Source organism: Cyclopterus lumpus, chromosome 17 (genome assembly GCF_009769545.1).
Source record: "Cyclopterus lumpus isolate fCycLum1 chromosome 17, fCycLum1.pri, whole genome shotgun sequence".
NCBI lineage: Eukaryota > Metazoa > Chordata > Actinopteri > Perciformes > Cyclopteridae > Cyclopterus > Cyclopterus lumpus.
In genome coordinates, this window is record NC_046982.1 from 7,921,259 (window position 1) to 7,939,036 (window position 17,778).

At 45.0% G+C, this 17,778-nt stretch overlaps 1 protein-coding gene across 2 annotated transcripts; it reads left to right on the plus strand.

Moving 5' to 3' along the window:
• Window positions 1-194: 194 nt before the first annotated feature.
• amotl2b (angiomotin like 2b) lies at window positions 195-8,287 on the plus strand. 2 transcript variants are annotated; one of them, XM_034556144.1, is made up of 10 exons: window positions 195-493; window positions 1,156-1,955; window positions 2,450-2,618; window positions 4,047-4,191; window positions 4,296-4,385; window positions 5,057-5,352; window positions 5,466-5,641; window positions 5,757-6,055; window positions 6,300-6,431; window positions 6,899-8,287. In XM_034556144.1, the coding sequence occupies exons 2-10, from the start codon at window positions 1,240-1,242 to the stop codon at window positions 6,982-6,984; spliced, it is 2,109 nt and encodes a 702-aa protein (XP_034412035.1). In that variant the 5' UTR covers window positions 195-493; window positions 1,156-1,239; the 3' UTR covers window positions 6,985-8,287. The 2 variants fall into 2 exon arrangements, with proteins under 2 accessions (XP_034412035.1, XP_034412034.1); XM_034556143.1 differs by lacking the exon at window positions 195-493 and adding an exon at window positions 562-669.
• The last annotated feature ends 9,491 nt before the right edge of the window (window positions 8,288-17,778 follow it).

Consider the following 17,778-nt stretch of genomic DNA (forward strand, 5'->3'; position numbering starts at 1 on the left):
TAAAGTTTAACGCAGAGCTTCGACCTTTTCTTTTTACACTGAATACTTTGAGTTGTTTGTTGTTGTTGTTGTTGTTTGTATCACGGAATGAGTCCTTTTGGAGAGCCAAAAGACACAAAACGCTGCCACACGTGTCGCAGGAAGGAACTTTTGCCCTTTCACGGAGCATCAATGCATTCATTCTGGAAGCGCACATGCCCTGTATATCATATCCTCCATTTAACTCCTCATTGGGAATGCTCCCCCCTCCACCCCCGTGTGGTTTTACGCTTTTGATCCCAGAGGGACCTCGCGTTTGACATTCCTGGCATTCCGGCCTCAGTCCCTCCTCGGTTACTTATTATCGCCGCCTGCTCTCCGCGCGATCATTTCACAGCCAGAGAGGAGCGACGACAACACACACGACAACTCATGGAAGTAGAGGGAATTACTCTGGCTTTTTTTTGACGTCGACATCGAGAGCAACGTTTCGTTGCGATGAGCGCGTGAGCTGGTAAGAAAGAGAGACTCTTCTTGTCCCCCCCTCCTCTCCTCCTCCTCCTCCTCCTCCTTTCCTCTCTCTCTCCCTTCGCCGCGACAGAAAAACGAGCGCAAACTCGAAGAGAAGTAACTTCTGGTTCACACTCGTGAGACTGTAGTGGGCCGTGAGGGGATCGATCGCGATGTGAGGTGTGTGCTTTTTTAATTTTTTTTTACCAGGGAAACAATAAGCAATACGATGAAGTTGTTTAACGAGGCGCTTTTGGGCGCTTTTGCTCCCCCGTGAGATTGGAATTCTTGGCGCATGCATTTTTTTTTTGTGTTGCCTGCTGTGGAAAAATGTCTCCACATCTCTGTGTTGTCGCTGTTGGGGAATTAGACTCAAGGCTACACTGTTTTCACATTATTACACTCGAGCTAAAACATACAATCGGGAAGCTGTTATTTATTTTATATGAAAAGGATATGTTTATATTGTGTTATCAGTGTAGCAGGTGTTGTTGTTATTGCCATGACCTACATGCCTCAAACACATCCTTTCATCTGTATGGCACTTTGTCAGTATTCAGTTGTCTCCTGTGTATATATATATATATATATATATATATATATATATATATATATATATACTGTGTGGCTGATTCCAATTTATTCCCTCATTCTGCTCTGTTCCAGGTTGGCAGCCGATTTATTTAAATATTTTTCTAAATAAGAAAGACTTTGACTTGACCATAAAGAAGATAACAGCGCACGCAAAGCATGATGTCGTCCACTGAAGAGCCGTCTGGCACGGTCCTGCACCGGCTCATACAGGAGCAGCTGCGCTACGGAAACCCCACAGACACCCGCACGTTATTAGCCATCCAGCAGCAGGCCCTGCGTGGAGGCAGTGGAAGTGGACCCAGCAGTGGAGGCGACATGGGCAGGAGCCCACGATCCTCTTTGGAGAGTCTCACCCAGGAGGACCCTCCGTTCCCTCAGCTCTCTGCGAGGCAGGAGCCCCAGGGCCAGGAGCACCAGGGCGACTACCACCACTCAGAAAGTGGCTACCAGCTCTACCAGCTGCACGGGGAGGAGCTGCCAACTTATGAGCAGGCCAAGGTGCACTCTCAGTATCTGGCCTCCCACTGGACCCCGACAGGCCCCACCAGGCAGCTCCATGAAGGGCTCCTGCATGAGGGGGCCTTCCACGAAGAGGCAGATCTGATGGAGCTGAAGTGCAGCCACGTGCGGTCCCTCAGTGAGCATTGCATGCAGATATCTCTGGAGAGGAGTGATGCAGCTACTAAAGCAGAGGCCATCAAGAGCATCTCTCACAGCTACCCAGAGCTCGCTTACTACGCTCCACAAGGCCTCCAGAGCACACGGCAGAGCCTGGACAAGCGCACCCCGCCTCCAGAGTACTCGGCCCCCATCCAGGGCCACGGATTTATCCCTCATCAGGTCCAGGAGCCGGTGCAGGCACAACAGCACAGGTACATAAACAACAAGGGCATAATCATGTGTGTGACTGTTTTTTACATTTTTTTTAACCACTTGAAGATGACATCATATTCTGTAACGTAGTTTTTGTACTAGAGCCAGACCTTCCAGGGCTCGTCATTGTGTCTCGCATGCGTAAACACATACTTATCAATGTGAGTCACACTGTGGACTGCGTACCGATTTGCGTCTTGGAATACTTAGAGGAGAACAAGTCCAGCCCTGCAGGTGTTTGTAATGCTCGGCATAGTGGAACAGGATAGTTTCACATGCTTGTGTTGCCTTGGATGCCTTCTCAAAAGTATGTTCCTCATATAGGCTTTTACATTCTTTACAGCCTCTGGAGTCAGCTTGTCTGCTCCTCGATAGATGGGAATAGAGCGATATTTTGGATGCCTTGCTCTGAAATAGCTTAAGCTGGCCGCACCAAACGTTCTGAATCGGCCACAAATTCAGATGTTTTCACTCCGCATTGTCTGTCTCGTAGGTATGTCCAGTCGGGTCAGCCAGCTGAAGTGCCCTGCTACAGCGCATTCAACAGCCTGCCACCTGCTGGCTTGGAGGAGCCCAACCAGGTGGAGCTGCTGCTGATGGAGAATGAGAGGCTGAGGCAAGAGCTGGAGGCGCACAGAGAAAAGACTGGCCGCATTCAGAAGGTAAGGAGAGGCTCTCCGTAGAGAGAAAGTCTTATTGTTGTTTATTGCGGCTGGCAACTCTCACAGGTCTTGTTAAACACTCAAAACTCCAGCTAGCTTTCCATTTCATTCAGGGGCGTTTCATTTTACTTATTGAAGCCCAATACAAAATCAGGGGTTGTCACAACATCTGCGACTCAATTTCAGAGGGAAACGCTCCAAAGTTATTTAGCTGCGGACCAGCCAGACATCATCCTTCACCCCCACACCTGTCTATGAAACCCAAGCCCGGTCAACAGTTGTCTCCCTGACGTCCAAACTCCAAGCACACTCCCTCATCTGGACGGGGCAGATGAGATCAGCAGCTGCTACCTTATATACTACAGAGGCACAAACAGAGGTCACAGCCCGCTACTGTGTTTATACACTCCTTTCATTGTGGGGCTGACCTTGTGGAGGCCGGAGTGTGCGTGCTTGTGTGTGTTTTAGTTCCAGGCAGGTCATAGATTTTCGGCCTAATCTAGGGCTTGTCAGACAGCAGTTGATCGGGCTGTGACCCGCACACACAGCTGATGGGGGTGGGGGTCCGTGGCAGGTGGTGGGCTGCTGTGTAAAAAGTGAAAGGTCTCTTTTGTATTTACACCAAACAGCACGTTTTCCACCTTCTCTCTGAGCCTGCTCTTTTTGTTATGGACTCTCCAACTAAACAGGCCTGAGATAAGCATCTTTACTTGATCAACGTGGTGGAACAACAGCTTCAGAGACATGTGACACCTCAGCCAATCTTTGCTAAAAATCCACTCCTCTCTCTTCTGGAGTTATGTCACATGGCCATTGCCTTGTCTCAGCCTAAAGGAATTATAATTGCGGGGTTTGGAAAGTTTTCCCCGTCAGGCCACAGCCCTGAGTAAACATGCCTGTGTGACTGCTATAATGGTGGGTTTCTCTTTGCCGTTTCCACAACCCAGGCACAGGCATGCACACCTTCCCTCTGCTGGCAGCCTTCCCAGATGTGTGTGTGTGTGTGTGTGTGTGTGTGAGAGTCATTGTGTGCATGTTAACTTGTTATTTGCGGTGTGTTGCGTACGTGCACGCTCCTGTGCGCTCATACACCTGGAACTAGCGCTATCAGCCCTCAGGAATGTAGATATAAATCAGTCGCACAGGGAGTGGTGCAGGCTTGAATTCCTTTCCAGAATTATACTGCCCTTGCGCACACACACACACACACACACACTGAGTGTACTGTATACACACAGTCGCATATGTACCCTGTCGTACATAATGTATCTATGCACTGTAACAACATGAATCCACATTCCAGCTCCTCCCTGGCATGTGAAGTAGGTTAACCAAAAATTCCTCTTCTCCACCTTCTCCTTTTCTCTGCTCCTCTCGCTCTCCAAAATCTTTCCCCCATCCCCTCTTCTTTTCTTCCCCCTTTTTCAGTTGGAGCAGGAGATCCAGCGTATTTCGGAGGCTTATGAGACGCTGATGCAGGGCAGCTGTAAGAGGGAAAACCTGGAGCAGACACTGAGGAGGAGGCTAGTGGCTGAGATCAGGAGGCTGCAGGACTTCAACAGAGACCTGAGAGGTAGGAACTCCTGCCACAAAACCACGTTTGATTACCCTATAAAAACACCATATCCAGACTTATTTCACAGCGTAGTCTAATTCTAAAACGTTGGCGCGTTACAGAAAACTTGGAAAATGCCCGAACGCACGTCGCAAAAGAAGTAGAAGCAGCCGACCATAACCAGCACATCATGGCGAAACTCCTTGAACAAAGTGAGTATGTCATTCTATTTGGCTCCCCTCTCCCCGGCTCTCTGTTGCATCCTCCTTTGTAATCAACATGCCTGATTGGATCGGATCGTAGCATAGCATGGGGCCCTTTTCGTAGCTACGGGTGTCCTGCATGCTGGAATGTCTCTTGCATAACCTCGGCTTATTTGGTGGGAAAGCGCAATAATAGGAAATTCAATCCGCGCACTTCTTTGCAAAGGGAAACGAGCGGGCTCTAAATCACAGAGCAGCAGTGGAAGTGATAGAAATGAGGTTCCCCCACCTGTTGTTAGTGTGATTTATGCAGTCTGTTTAAGGAACTGGACTCAAGCAGAGTGGTGGTGTTTGTATGGCCTTGATGAGGAATGGCCTGTGCTATGTGGGTCAAAGGGATAGGGCGGCTTTCTCCCCCTTCCTCCTCCTCCTTCTTCCTCTCAGCATTCCAGGACTGCTTTGCTAAATGAAGAACACTGGCCACCATGTAGCAACGCTGGTGCTTATTACTGTGGTTGGACTCAGGAGGGAGAAATTATGGCTTGAAGCTTATATGTATTAAAGAACCTCAGGCCGATTTGGAATGATTTCATCTCCTAGCACTTGTGCCCAAAACTACTATTTAGATCACAGCCACATTCATCAAAACATGCCAACCGTTTACTTTTCCTTCTCTTCAGATGAGGAGCAGAACTCTGAGCGGGAGCGCGTAGAGCGGGAGCTGGAGCGATTTCGATCCACAGCGGAGGAGCAGAGCCTGAGGTCGAAGCGACTCGAGGAGGCCCTGGACGCAGCTCGCGGACGGGGTCGCCAGCTTGAGGAGGAGTTGAGGAGGAAGAGGGCGTATGTGGAGAAGGTGGAGAGACTTCAGAGTGCGCTGGCTCAGCTACAGTCCACCTGTGAGAAGAGGGAGACCCTGGAGATGAAGCTGAGGACACGACTAGAGCAGGAGCTCAGGAGTCTGAGGGCACAACAGGTACACATCCTGTCCTAGGCCACAATCAAAAAGCCGGATTTCTGTACTATATCCTTCAAGTAGTTTTAGTATCCCTTGCCACCTGTTTTAAAGCCTCTCTCCCTCCACCACAGAGGCAGTCCCAGCCACCAGGAGTGACCATGGGCTCCCTCCAAGAGCGTCTGCGGGAGCGCGAGGAGAGAATCCTGGCCCTCGAGGCCGACATGGTGCGCTGGGAGCAGAAGTACCTGGAAGAGAGCACCATGAGGCAGTTTGCAATGGAGGTGGCTGCCACGGCCGCTGCCCAGAGGTAAACATTGTAGACTTTTGCTTTGCATTTGACGGGACGTCCCACGTACGCATGTTTTTCCCCCAGCTCATTTGAATTGAAGTCAAACCCAAGACTTTTATCTTTTCCTTTACAGAGACACCACCATCATTAACCACTCGCCATGCCACTCCTCTAACAACAGTTTCAACGAGGATCTGCCAGTTGCTGACTACAGGAATCAGGAGATGGAGAGCAGGATCCGCGCTCTTTACGCTCAGATCTTGGAAAAGGACGCTGTGATCAAGATCCTCAACCAGCGGCTGCATCAGGACCAAGGGCGGAAGGATGAGCAGAGTCCCCGCACAAACCTCCTGAATACAGCGGCGGCGCCTCTCCGACCAGCCTCTTCCAACACCTCCATCAGCAGCGCCAAAAGCAACGCAAGGAGTAGTGGTGAGGATCATAACGTTGCCCTAATTTTATAAATAATACATTTCAGTGGTACTGAAGCTAAGCAGACGACTGTACGTCTTACATTACACTTTGTATTCCAGTCAAACACTCTTCTGTTTTCATTTTTCTAAATAAGAAAGACTTTGACTTGACCATAAAGAAGATAACAGCGCACAGTATGATGTTTGATCCCCATAATGGATAACAGTTTGAGGCGCTGCTGACCGGTACGGTTGTCTTTTAGGTATGAGTCTCTCAGACGACCAGACTTCGCCAACTGGTCAGTTCTCCACTCAGTCCGAACCTGGAACGCTCGAGCGGCGGGTCAAGGGGACGAAAGCCAAGGAGGCCGCCAGCACTGCGAAGCTCAACAGCGGTGAGCCATCTATCAAATATGCATGAAAGGGTTGGTTTATGAGGGCCAATAATCCATCCAATAGTGCTCTCAGTATGAATCTTGAATGAGAAATAATTTGCACCCATGAATAAACAAGCCTTCACCAGCTCAGACTCCACGACACAAAACACACACATACAGCATTTAAAGTTTGGGCCCTTGGCTTCATGGATGCTCAGATTGATTAACCAAGCCGCCTCCTAACCAGCCAATCACGCAGCATCTGTCCAGGTCATGGTTCATAATGTGGGCTTTGAGGAATGTGCATGGTTAGGAAATACTGTGGATCTGTTGACTGAGCATATTTACATAGAGTGTCTGTTTGAGTGTGGACAATCTCTGTTAACCTTTAGTCATTGATAGCTGAGCTCAATCTAGGACATTCTTCCACTGTTTTAGCCTCAAAGCATTTATATATTTATTAATTCTCTCCTTTCCCCCTTTAGACAAAGGAGCGTCCAAGAAGTTGCCCTTAAACCCCTTCAGAGGCCTGGATGAGCTGGAGTCAGAGGCAGTGGAAATCTTCATTTAAAGAACCGAGAGGTGGATTTTGAATGAGGGGAAAAACAATTTTGAGAATCTGTGAAGAGTGCAAGTCTTTGAATAGAGAGTGGATTAAATATTGGATGCAAGAATGTTGTGGAAGGAGGCCAATGCACGAAGAAAGAAAAAAAAGGACTGTTTTCACATTTTGAGAATAAGAGCTGTGCTCCGACTCACTCCCTCTCACTAAGCTGGACAGCTGCAGGCAGTCTGCCCAGCTGGAAGAGAAAAGATGAATCTTCTGAGGTACTGCGGACAGTATTGTGGATTGTAATAGGGCAACAGAGAGTGTATGCCAAAAATATTTATATAAATATATGTATATATATTTATATTTATATAGATATACATATATAATTGCTGCTCCCCCTCCCCTCCCTGATTTCCCCCTTCATCTCCTTTCCCAACCCAGTGAATTAAGAAGCTACATATTTATCTTACCTGGTTTCCACATTCCCCAAATATTAACTTAAGCCTCGCGCTCTTCTCGATAAATATTCAATAAAAGGTTATCTAAGTGACCTCCATTCCCCCTGCTCTCAAAAAAATAAAAAAAATAAACTGTTGATTCGAGTAACCTCATTCCCATCACATGGATCTTATCTGTTTGGAAGACTTCCCTTTGTTGAATAATTTAAGCTCATAACACATGAAACACTGCTGATCTGAATGCTCTCACTGTCCATGTCTCCTACGCTGGAGTAGCCGGCTCTGCAAAGGCTCAGAGGTGTGTGAACGATGAGTTGCGTAATACACAGAAGACCAACCGATACAGACGCGGTGTTGTTTGTCCTTTTTGGTAGGGTGTTGCATCATGGTGTTGATTTCATCATCTGCTTTTTTTTCGGGCGACTTTTTCCTTCTTTTTAAGTATGTTTGCGTGTGTGATTACAGTCTGTGAGTGTGTGTCCTGATGTGGTGATTCTGCTGGTCCGGTCACCGTTGTGGGATACAAGTTGAAAACCACACTGTGTTTTTGTTTTTGGTGTACTGTGAGCTTTGGACTAACAAACAGGTTAATTATTATTATTATTATTATTATTATTATTATTATTATATTTTATACAGATGTTTGTATTGTTGTTTTAGTGCTTTGAGCAGGCTGCCAAAGAGTTTTATGTATGTTTGTTGTAAGTTATGTGCCGACAATCACGGTCATGTCAAGCTGTACACAACCAACCAAGTGTTGACTTAAAACAGACATTTCTGTGAACTTCAAACCATATGAAGGTTTTTACAGTTGAATTCATGCAACATTTCATAAAGCAATAAAATATTCTAATATACATTAACTGGCTCGTTGACTTGAGAATTGTTTCATTTGCAACAAAAGACATAAAGATGATCTCAAATACACTCATAATGTTTTTTTTTTAAAGAGTCTGTTTTGGTAGATGTTGTCTTCCTGTTTCCTCTCACATTGTCACCCTACCTCCCCATTCCTGGGCTCTTGTTCCACCCCAGAGAAGAGTGCTCTTCATTAATGAATACCAGAGCGGAATTCTTTTGGGTTCAACTTTCTCGGGTGGCCTGCTCTCTTGTTCTCTTCTGGCCATGAAGAGCATGCTTGACATAGATCGCATTCTCTTAGGGACACGTAACCCTACAAGTGACAAAGACAGGTTTCTCCCAGATTAGCCTCTAATGCCTTTTGAAATTCCTGTGAGCCTCCATCAACCTTTGCTCACATGTGCTGCGTTCCTAAACCCTGTAAATAAATAAAGAAATAAATACCCCCCCAACTTGTACCGGTTTAGGGCGGTTATGCAGCGCTGACAATGAGACTTCACAATGCAGCAGGACAATGATGACGACAATGGACGCTTTGGCTTCATCTGGCTCCACTGAAATGTTTCAACAGTCATCGTTCTGTGCGCAACATGTGTGTGAAATATGAAATATGGCTGCGGTAGAGATGATTTCACACATTGTAATGTTAAATGCTGTATATTCGCGTTACTTTTTTCACCAGATGCTTTTGGCCATTTTAGTTGTTTTGGTTTAATATATTTATAAAATGCCACAGTATCGCTTTCTACAACAGGCACCCTTAATAAATTACCAATAAATCACTTATAAGCCAGTAATATAAATAAACTTTGGCTTGCCAAGTATTGAAAACTAGAAAGACCATCTGATTATCATCAAATAGATAGGATAAAGCCGAGACAATGGAATCTTTTTTTGACAATGTTCAACCCCAAATTTGATCTTATTATTGCTTACAACTGAGCAGCTGATTAATAATTGATCAAGTAATTCAACCTCATCCTACCAACCGCTGCAGACCCCAGAGATGTGTGTGTTGTCAGAGCTCACAGGTGCTCAACCAGTTCCCGATCACTTTGCGTCATTGTTTCCTGTTTTAACCGGTGCTTTTAAAGACGACCAATGTATTGGGGTCCTGGGGGAACCCGGTCTAAAGTAGCAATAGATACAATAGAATAGATACATACAATGTTTGCCATGCGTCCTATTTTAAAGTATGACACACGAGCAGTCATTTTGAAGGCGACAGACACGCATGTCCTCACGTGCTCTGACGATTTTAGTTGTATTAATATGCAGATTTACTTTAAGTAATGTTTATCTGTTTTCTTCAGATGTCATCAATCCCATTAACTACTAATGTTTTGAGGAGAGAAGAAATGATATAGCATTTTTGCTACGATGTTTTTTACATTACTTTATTCCTCTCGGGCTGTCGTCCTTACCCAATAACTCATTTCCATCACTGAACCTGTTGTTTTCACAATCCACTAACGTTGCCAAGCGTCCTCTATGCTGAAGTGTCCTTGAGCAAGACACCGGATCTCGACAGCTCCAGAGGTGCCGATTCGGTGCTCGGACCTCCCCGTGGAGGAAGGAAGTAAAACACTTAGTGTCTCGTTTAGCACTACATCCCAATGTCTGTGACACCAGTTGAGACATTGAGGGCACAAAGCCGTGTGCACACCCTCAGTGGGATCCAAGGTGAGTATCGAAACATCACAAGAATGTAAGAGGAAAGTATTTAAAAGATGTCATTTGACCTTATGTGAAGCACTTTGAATTGCCTTGTTGTTGAAATGTGCTATACAAATAAACTTGCCCTATAGCTGCCTTATGGGGGATGTTTGGACCCAACAACTCAACAAAGGGAGCTTTCAGTTCAGTGCGATGGTGCTTTTATATTGTATACACATACTATAAAACATGACAGATGAATCAAAAGAAGGGAAACAGTGCTGGGTGTTTCTGACAGAGAAGATTGTATGTGAAAACACAGACCAGGAACTGGTGGTATGCGAGACGCCATCCATCTTGTTTATGAATCTTATCTGATGTACTGACTGACAACATTGTGAAGCCTCGCCAGCATTCCTCTGTGAATGTGAATGGCAGCTAACATGTTTCGACTGCAGCTCTCTCTCTTTTTTTTAGCCACCAGAATTCATATGATGAAGGCGGATAGAACGTAAAAAGGGAGTCAAAGGTCAAATTCTTGTTGCGCTCAAACATCCAAGAATATTTAATTCTCTACACTCGTTGGATCAGTGTTCCCCTCCTTCCTCGGGCTCTTACATGGGACCTTCATATTGACAGTGATCACCATGAAGACAACGGGCTTGTTGCTGTGTAAGCCATGGAAACGATCTTCTCACACTGGCTGTTTGCACTGACAGATTTATTGCCCCCTCCTAATGTTTACGGTTTAACAGCACATTCCTACCGAGCATCAGCCTTTGAAGTTTCCGCACATTCAGCAAATATGCTGTCGGCCATTGATGATATCAAAGTGAGGTAAAGTAGGCAAATTGGTATGCAGACTGCCCTCGACTCGCATCAGTATGGTAATTGATATGGCTCTATTTCTGAATAAGGCCAAACACTCATTAAGAACAAAGACTTCAATTTAGAGCTCTGTGGACTAAACACTAGCTGCTGTATACACACCACAAGCGTGTACACACATACAAACAAACACCAGGATACTATAATGAGGGAGGCGTCAGTGTGATTAAATATTGATCGACTGGCCTCCTCAGGGCAGATGTATGCAGCACTGATTAATGCACACATGGAATAACTTGTCATCCTCAGGTTGTCAATCCACAAAGCCCAATCATTTCGCTCTCCTGTCGGAAGGCCCAGATATGTTTTAGGATATTAGTGATGCGTGGGTCATGCCCAGAGGGGCACAGGAGAGTCACTTGTCACCACCTAGTACACGAGCTTGCAGAGTGGCGTTCCTGTTTGTTAATGTTTGAAACCACAGACATGACCCTGAGCAAGTCGCTGCTGTGAGCCTCAGTGAAAAGTGAGTATTATAGGATGTAATGCTGCAGGCCAGGCTGTCCACTGACTTTTAAAAGAAAGTTTACAAAAAAAACATTTTACAGAGGAGTTCCAAACGATTGTTTTATTCTTCACACTCATATGTGGAGACATTTGGGGAACAAGTTGTTCATCTGTTGGAAATCAACGGCATTTAAGAAACATGAGATGTTTAAGAAATTCACACTGTGTTAATAAATGGACTATGTTTTGATTTCCTGACCAATGTCCCGAGAGACATTAAATAGTAAAAAGACTAATGATTCAATGATTCTTGTGGATTATTCACACAGCTCTGAATGCTCCTCCTCCTGGAAAACATGTGTTCATCGTTCTTTGTCTTGGGGGGACTATATCTGTTAACTGCTTTACAAAGCTGCACACACACACACACACACACACACACACACACACACACACACACACACACACACACACACACACACACACACACACACACTCACACACACACACACACTCTCTCACACACACACACACACACACACACACACACACACACACACTCACACACACACACACACACTCTCACACACACACACACACACACTCACACACACTCACACACACACACACACACACACACTCACACACACACACTCACACACACACACACACACACACACACACACACACACTCAACACACACACACACACACACACTCACACACACACACACACACACACACACACACACACACACTCAACACACGCACACACACACACACACACACACACACACTCACACACACACACACACACACACACACACACACACTCAACACACACACACACACACACACACACTCAACACACACACACACACTCAACACACGCACACACACACACACACACACACACACACACACACACACTCAACACACACACACACACACACACTCAACACACACACACACGTGTATGACTGAGAAACTGAGGAGGGTTTCTTTGTGTGTGTTTCAACTTGTTTTAACTGAATTAGCTATTTTCATTAGTATTTCATGTTGTGCTTTGTTGGACTAGTTGCCATATGTGAACATTTAGACACAGTAGTCCCAAACTGGCAACACTTTTGAAGCTGAACGGCACCACCTGCTGGGACATCACCGGGCCTACACAACGCATCTGCACTGTCTCTCCATCAGTCTACTTTGAAACGTTCATCAGACTAAATTCGGTTTTTGACTCATCTTTTTCATTAACTCCATTGCTCCAGAAGTTTCATAGTAATAACGAGCCTGTTGATGGAGTCCGCTTGTCTGCATCTGCGTGTAGTCCAACGCGAGAGCGACGAGGGATGCTTGGGAGGGAAATAAAAACAAAAGCTAGGACGGTGTGCTGACCGTGGTGTCTGGTCCACTTTCAACACCCCGCAGGCGGTCATACTGCCAGAGCAATATTATCTCAATGGCCTCCCTCGGGTCTGTATGTCATGCTCGCTAGTTGAAGATGGTGTTAATGATTTTATTTTTCGGTAACTATGCAACTGTCACCTTTGGTCAGCAGGTTTATGTTTTTTAGAGATCCCTAAAGCCAGGGGCGTCTGTAGGATTCCAAGAAAGGGGGGGCTAAGCCCCAAGGGGAGTGTCACCCTTGTGAATGTGTGTTCTTGGGGCCCCTGATATCTATTGTTTCTGACAGTTCATAGATTGGTTCAATCAGATTTTGCTCTGTAGTTTTACTTGCATTCAGTATATGATAACACAAGAGACAGAATTTCAGGGTCATAGTGATATTTTATGCTCATTTGGACACTATCACTGAGATAAAGATGAAGTTCAGTGTCAAATATACCATTCAATGGAAAAAAATATTATAATAATCTATATTAATGCAAAGAATAGAGAGGTGTCGATAGTTATTTCTTGTATTTGGAATTCACTCGTTCACACTCAGACAGTTTCTAACTTCCCTTTCGTTTGCCTCAAGTAAACCTGAATTTGCAAATATACTTTGTAAACTGACTGATAATGATGTGAGTGATGGTGGCGAGTCAACCTGAGCCATCCATACTGGACCCTTTTTGATGGATGAGGGGTCTCATTGTCATCATTTTCGTCATGAACTTTTTCTTTTCACCCCCTGAATTGACTGAACCCGAGGTCTGGGTAGTAGAGCAGGGATGAGGGTTGATGTCTTGTGGCTGGCTAAGGGCGCCTCTCTCAGCAGAAGCAGAAGGAAGGTGCTGCTGGACGGGATGGGGGTTCCCTGAGGATGACCGCTGCAGAGACCCACCCACAGCGTTCCCACTGTCAGTAGTCCGGTTCTGACCGAGGTCCATTGTCTCAAAACAAGACCGTACACTGCAAACAAATTACGAATTACATGAATAAACTTCCACATTCAGATAAAGTAAGATAGATAAAGTCTTCTCTTCTACACACATCAATACAAGTTTAATAACTGAAATCTCAACATCGACTTACTAGGAGCTGAGATGGTATCTGCTGACCATGTGGTGCATGCTGGTGAATTGATGCTGGAGCACCTGACGGGGTGTGAGTCTCTTTGAAGCATCGAGCTCAAGCATCCCTCTGAGGATGTCCCCAAAGAGAAGCCTGTCATTCGATTCTGAAACTTTATCAGCAGTCTTTTTACTCCTGATGAGCTGAATCTGTAAAATGAAGAACCAATAACAGCGGTCAGGAATATCTTAAGACACGTCCAGAAGTGAATGCTTCTGCATGCTTCAGAATTATTATTTTTTATGTGAATAACACAAAAACAACAACACCTACATGCAAGAGATCATACAGCGAGCTGAATTGCCCGCGCCTGGTCTCCATCGACTGAATCCTGGAGATAGAACTGTTCTGGTGTCTGAAGAGATTGTGTTATTGTTATCAATGACATTCTGAGTGCAGTAAACGTGGACAAACAGGCAGACAGACCCACATATTCTACAATATGTTAGAAACGCAACATAGACATAATTAATAGACACATTCTAGGTCAAAGAGAAAGTCAGCGAGGTCAGAGTAGTGGTGAAGTGGCAGGTACCTTGAGTTTCCAGGAACTGTTTCGTGGAGTTGCCGTCTTGTTGGAAAAAACAGCCAGTTTTGTGTCCGAGGGTGAGCAGGGTGTCTGGTGGCTGACCCTGAGTCTGCACTATGTACCTCATCTGAAGATACAACACAACGTCACAACGGGCTCAGCGAGTTTTAACCGATTCATTTCTATATACGTTTTCATGACCGCCAGAGCAATTGCTCCAATTAAAACAACCTAACCTTTAGCAACAACAGGGGGGAAATGAAAGCAACAGAATTTGTAAAACAAATATTAACATATCACCACCTTTTAATCAGAATCAGAATCAGTTTACACCTACAAGGAACTTAACGTGGTGGGTGGTGCAACATAGGACGTTAAACATAACAAACAACAACAAGCAACAACAACAAATAAACAATCAACAAAGTGCAGACCAGACATAGAAATGTACAGTGTATGATGAAGTGCAATTGTAAAGTGTATGTAATGTTACAGTTTTAGTAAAAGTGACGTGTATTATTTAAGTGTGCTGGTATGTGCAGAGGAGTGACCGGTGGAAAAAAGACCATGAGATGAAAGAGTCCAGGGGTAGTAAATAGACCAGCGGATGGAAGAGACCGTCAGTGGGGGATCCGGGCTTCGTCGATGAGCCTGACTGCTGACGGGAAGAAGCTATTTGAGTGGGGTGCGGTCTTGGACTTGGTGGACCGCGGCCTCCTGCCAGATGGAAGGCACTCAAACAGCATGTGTCCAGGGTGAGAGGGGTCGGCTACAATCTTTCTTGCCCGCTTCAGGGACCTTGAGGCGAACAGGTCCAGGAGGGACGGCAGATTGCAGCCAATCACCCTCTCTGCAGAGCGAATGGTGCGCTGCAGCCTGGCCTTGTCCTCGGCAGTGGCTGCAGCGTGCCAGACGGTGAGGGAGGAGCAGAGGATGGACTCAATGATGGCCGTGTAAAAGTGTTCCATCATTGTCTTTGGCAGGTTGAATTTCTTCAGCTGCCTCAGGTGGTACACATGTAAGTTGTTATAGCGATCTTGTAAACAAACAGTTGTCTCTTTAGACATCCGAGAGTGAGATTTTCATTAATTTGTCCGATATTCACTCTTTAAGCTCTGTTTTGGGTCCAACTCTTAAAGGAAATATCTGACTCTTTAGCTGCTAAATGCAGCACTATGCTCACCTGCTTATTTCCAACTGAACTGTCTGACCCAAACCCAATGTCCACACCCACGTACTCACTTTAAGGCACGCTCTTGCAAAGTTCACGAGGGTCAGAGGAATGTAATGATTGTCTACGTTACACCTGGTTTATTCATCAACCGTTTCTTTTCATTTTGCTTATTAAAGCTCTTTCAACAAAAATGCGTAAAGAGATTATTTGACAATGACCTCTCGTCTGGATAGGCAACAGCCGGCATTCAAAAGAAAAAACACAATTGTAGAGCATAGTTATTTTTGGCATTTTTATCATCCATTTATTGCAATTAATTCACAGCAAAAAAATATATATTTTTAGTTCATACAGCTGTAGTATACCAGCCAACGTGTGATTTGCCAGATACAGTTAAAACAGCTTGGAGAAGCCGCCATGCTCGGGGCCACCGCTGGTGTTGTCGCCTCATCGGAGGGCCACTACAACAGTGGTGCGAGTCCGACATGAAATATATAATATAATAATAATAATAATATAATATTTATGAAAACACATTTTCATCATATTTAACAAAAAAAATGCAACGAGCAGTTTCTATACATATTTATAGTAGTTTTTAACAGTGCAAATATATTTTCCTTAAATTATTTTACATTACTTATTGATACATTGCACCGAACCAACAAATGCAATTCTGACTACATTTGTACTTTGTTCTATTTCTTGCCACCTGGCAGCACTTCTGCTCACACAGCTGAGCCTCAGTGGCCCTGATTGAGGTCACAGTAGAAACCCAGAGGACAGCTTCAAGACGGGCATCACGAAGCCTGGACCTATACTTGCATTTATTAAAGTTCATAGTCGAGAAAGGTTTCTCACACAGATACGTGCTTCCAGTAAGGCACATTACCCGACGGGACACTTTAGTCAGCTCAGAGAAGGATGGAGGTAATTCTCTCATAAATTGTCAGGTCTGGTTGTCTTTGTGCATCTCTGAGTTTAGCTTTTAGATCACAGTCGCACTGCAAGTCAATAAGTTTCATTTGCAACATCCTTGGGACACTCTCCACATCAGCTGAGAAGGTGCCACAGCGTGCCTTGGAGTCAGCAAGACGCTGATCAAACTCCTGCTGGAGTTTTCCAACAGCAGAAGCATATTCATCCCCACTGAAGGCTGCGCCCTCTTCCACAAGAGGTCTGCATGTTGTGAAATGGATGAGACCAGAGCCCTGGAGCTTCAGGTTAAGGGTGTCCAGCTCCTGTGTTATGTTCACTAGAAATGCAACGTCCATAACCCATCTTGGATCATCAAGTTCAGAAACATCCATTCTGCCATCTTCCATGAATTCCTTCACTTCTGCGCTGAACTCAAAACATCTCTTCAGGACCTTATAAATATAATATTGTGGTAATAGTATACTAAAAGTTATACTTTTGGCTTATTCAAAGTACTAAGAAAGCACACTTTGTTATTACTATGCTATATTACTTTGTACACTACATACCATTGTCCATTAACATATTATAAATGTATTACCAGTATAGGCTGAATGAACTTCCCAGATAGTAATCAAAATCACTTTATTGAATTAAAGTGTACATGTATAACTAAACAGAACACAACAATGAACCATCAAACATTGAACCGCAAACAGGATCCATATGATGTAGTTTTTCTTTGGCTGAAGTGCTCATAGTTACACTTTGGCCTGATGACGCTCCACGTCCGAGGCCATTCTTTAATAACAGTATCTGTTCAGAGAAGAGAGATGTGCGTTACTTTTACGTACGTTTCTAATTTGGACTCGTTTCCCGACGAGGTCCCTTCCATGGCTCCCATGTCACTGCACCGTTAGCTAGTTAGCTAACTGTTGGAGAAACCATGTACACCAGCAATAAAAATAAAAGATTTACATAATTATCATTGCACCCGCTAATAAGCACGCTGCGTTAGCTGAACATCAGGGGTGGGCACACTTTTTGGCTCAGGGGCCACAATGACTTTTACAACTTGACAGACGGGCCGGGCCGGTATCAGAAGGATGGAGAGTGTTTGTGTTAACTAATATGAATTACAAGTGAAAGCCAAAAGAAACCGTTCCAGTGGGAACAGTGTTGTTGGTCCGGGGCGGTCCCGTGGGTTTGATGTGCGTTCGTTATGCCCAGGACAAATACTCTGGATGCAGCCGGCAGTTAATTGTACACCTCTAAAACTCTTGTAATACGAAGTAAAGCTCTGTTATTCGCTAGGAGATTGAAGCTCCGCTGGCCGGTGTACGCCAGACCCCAAACCGTGCG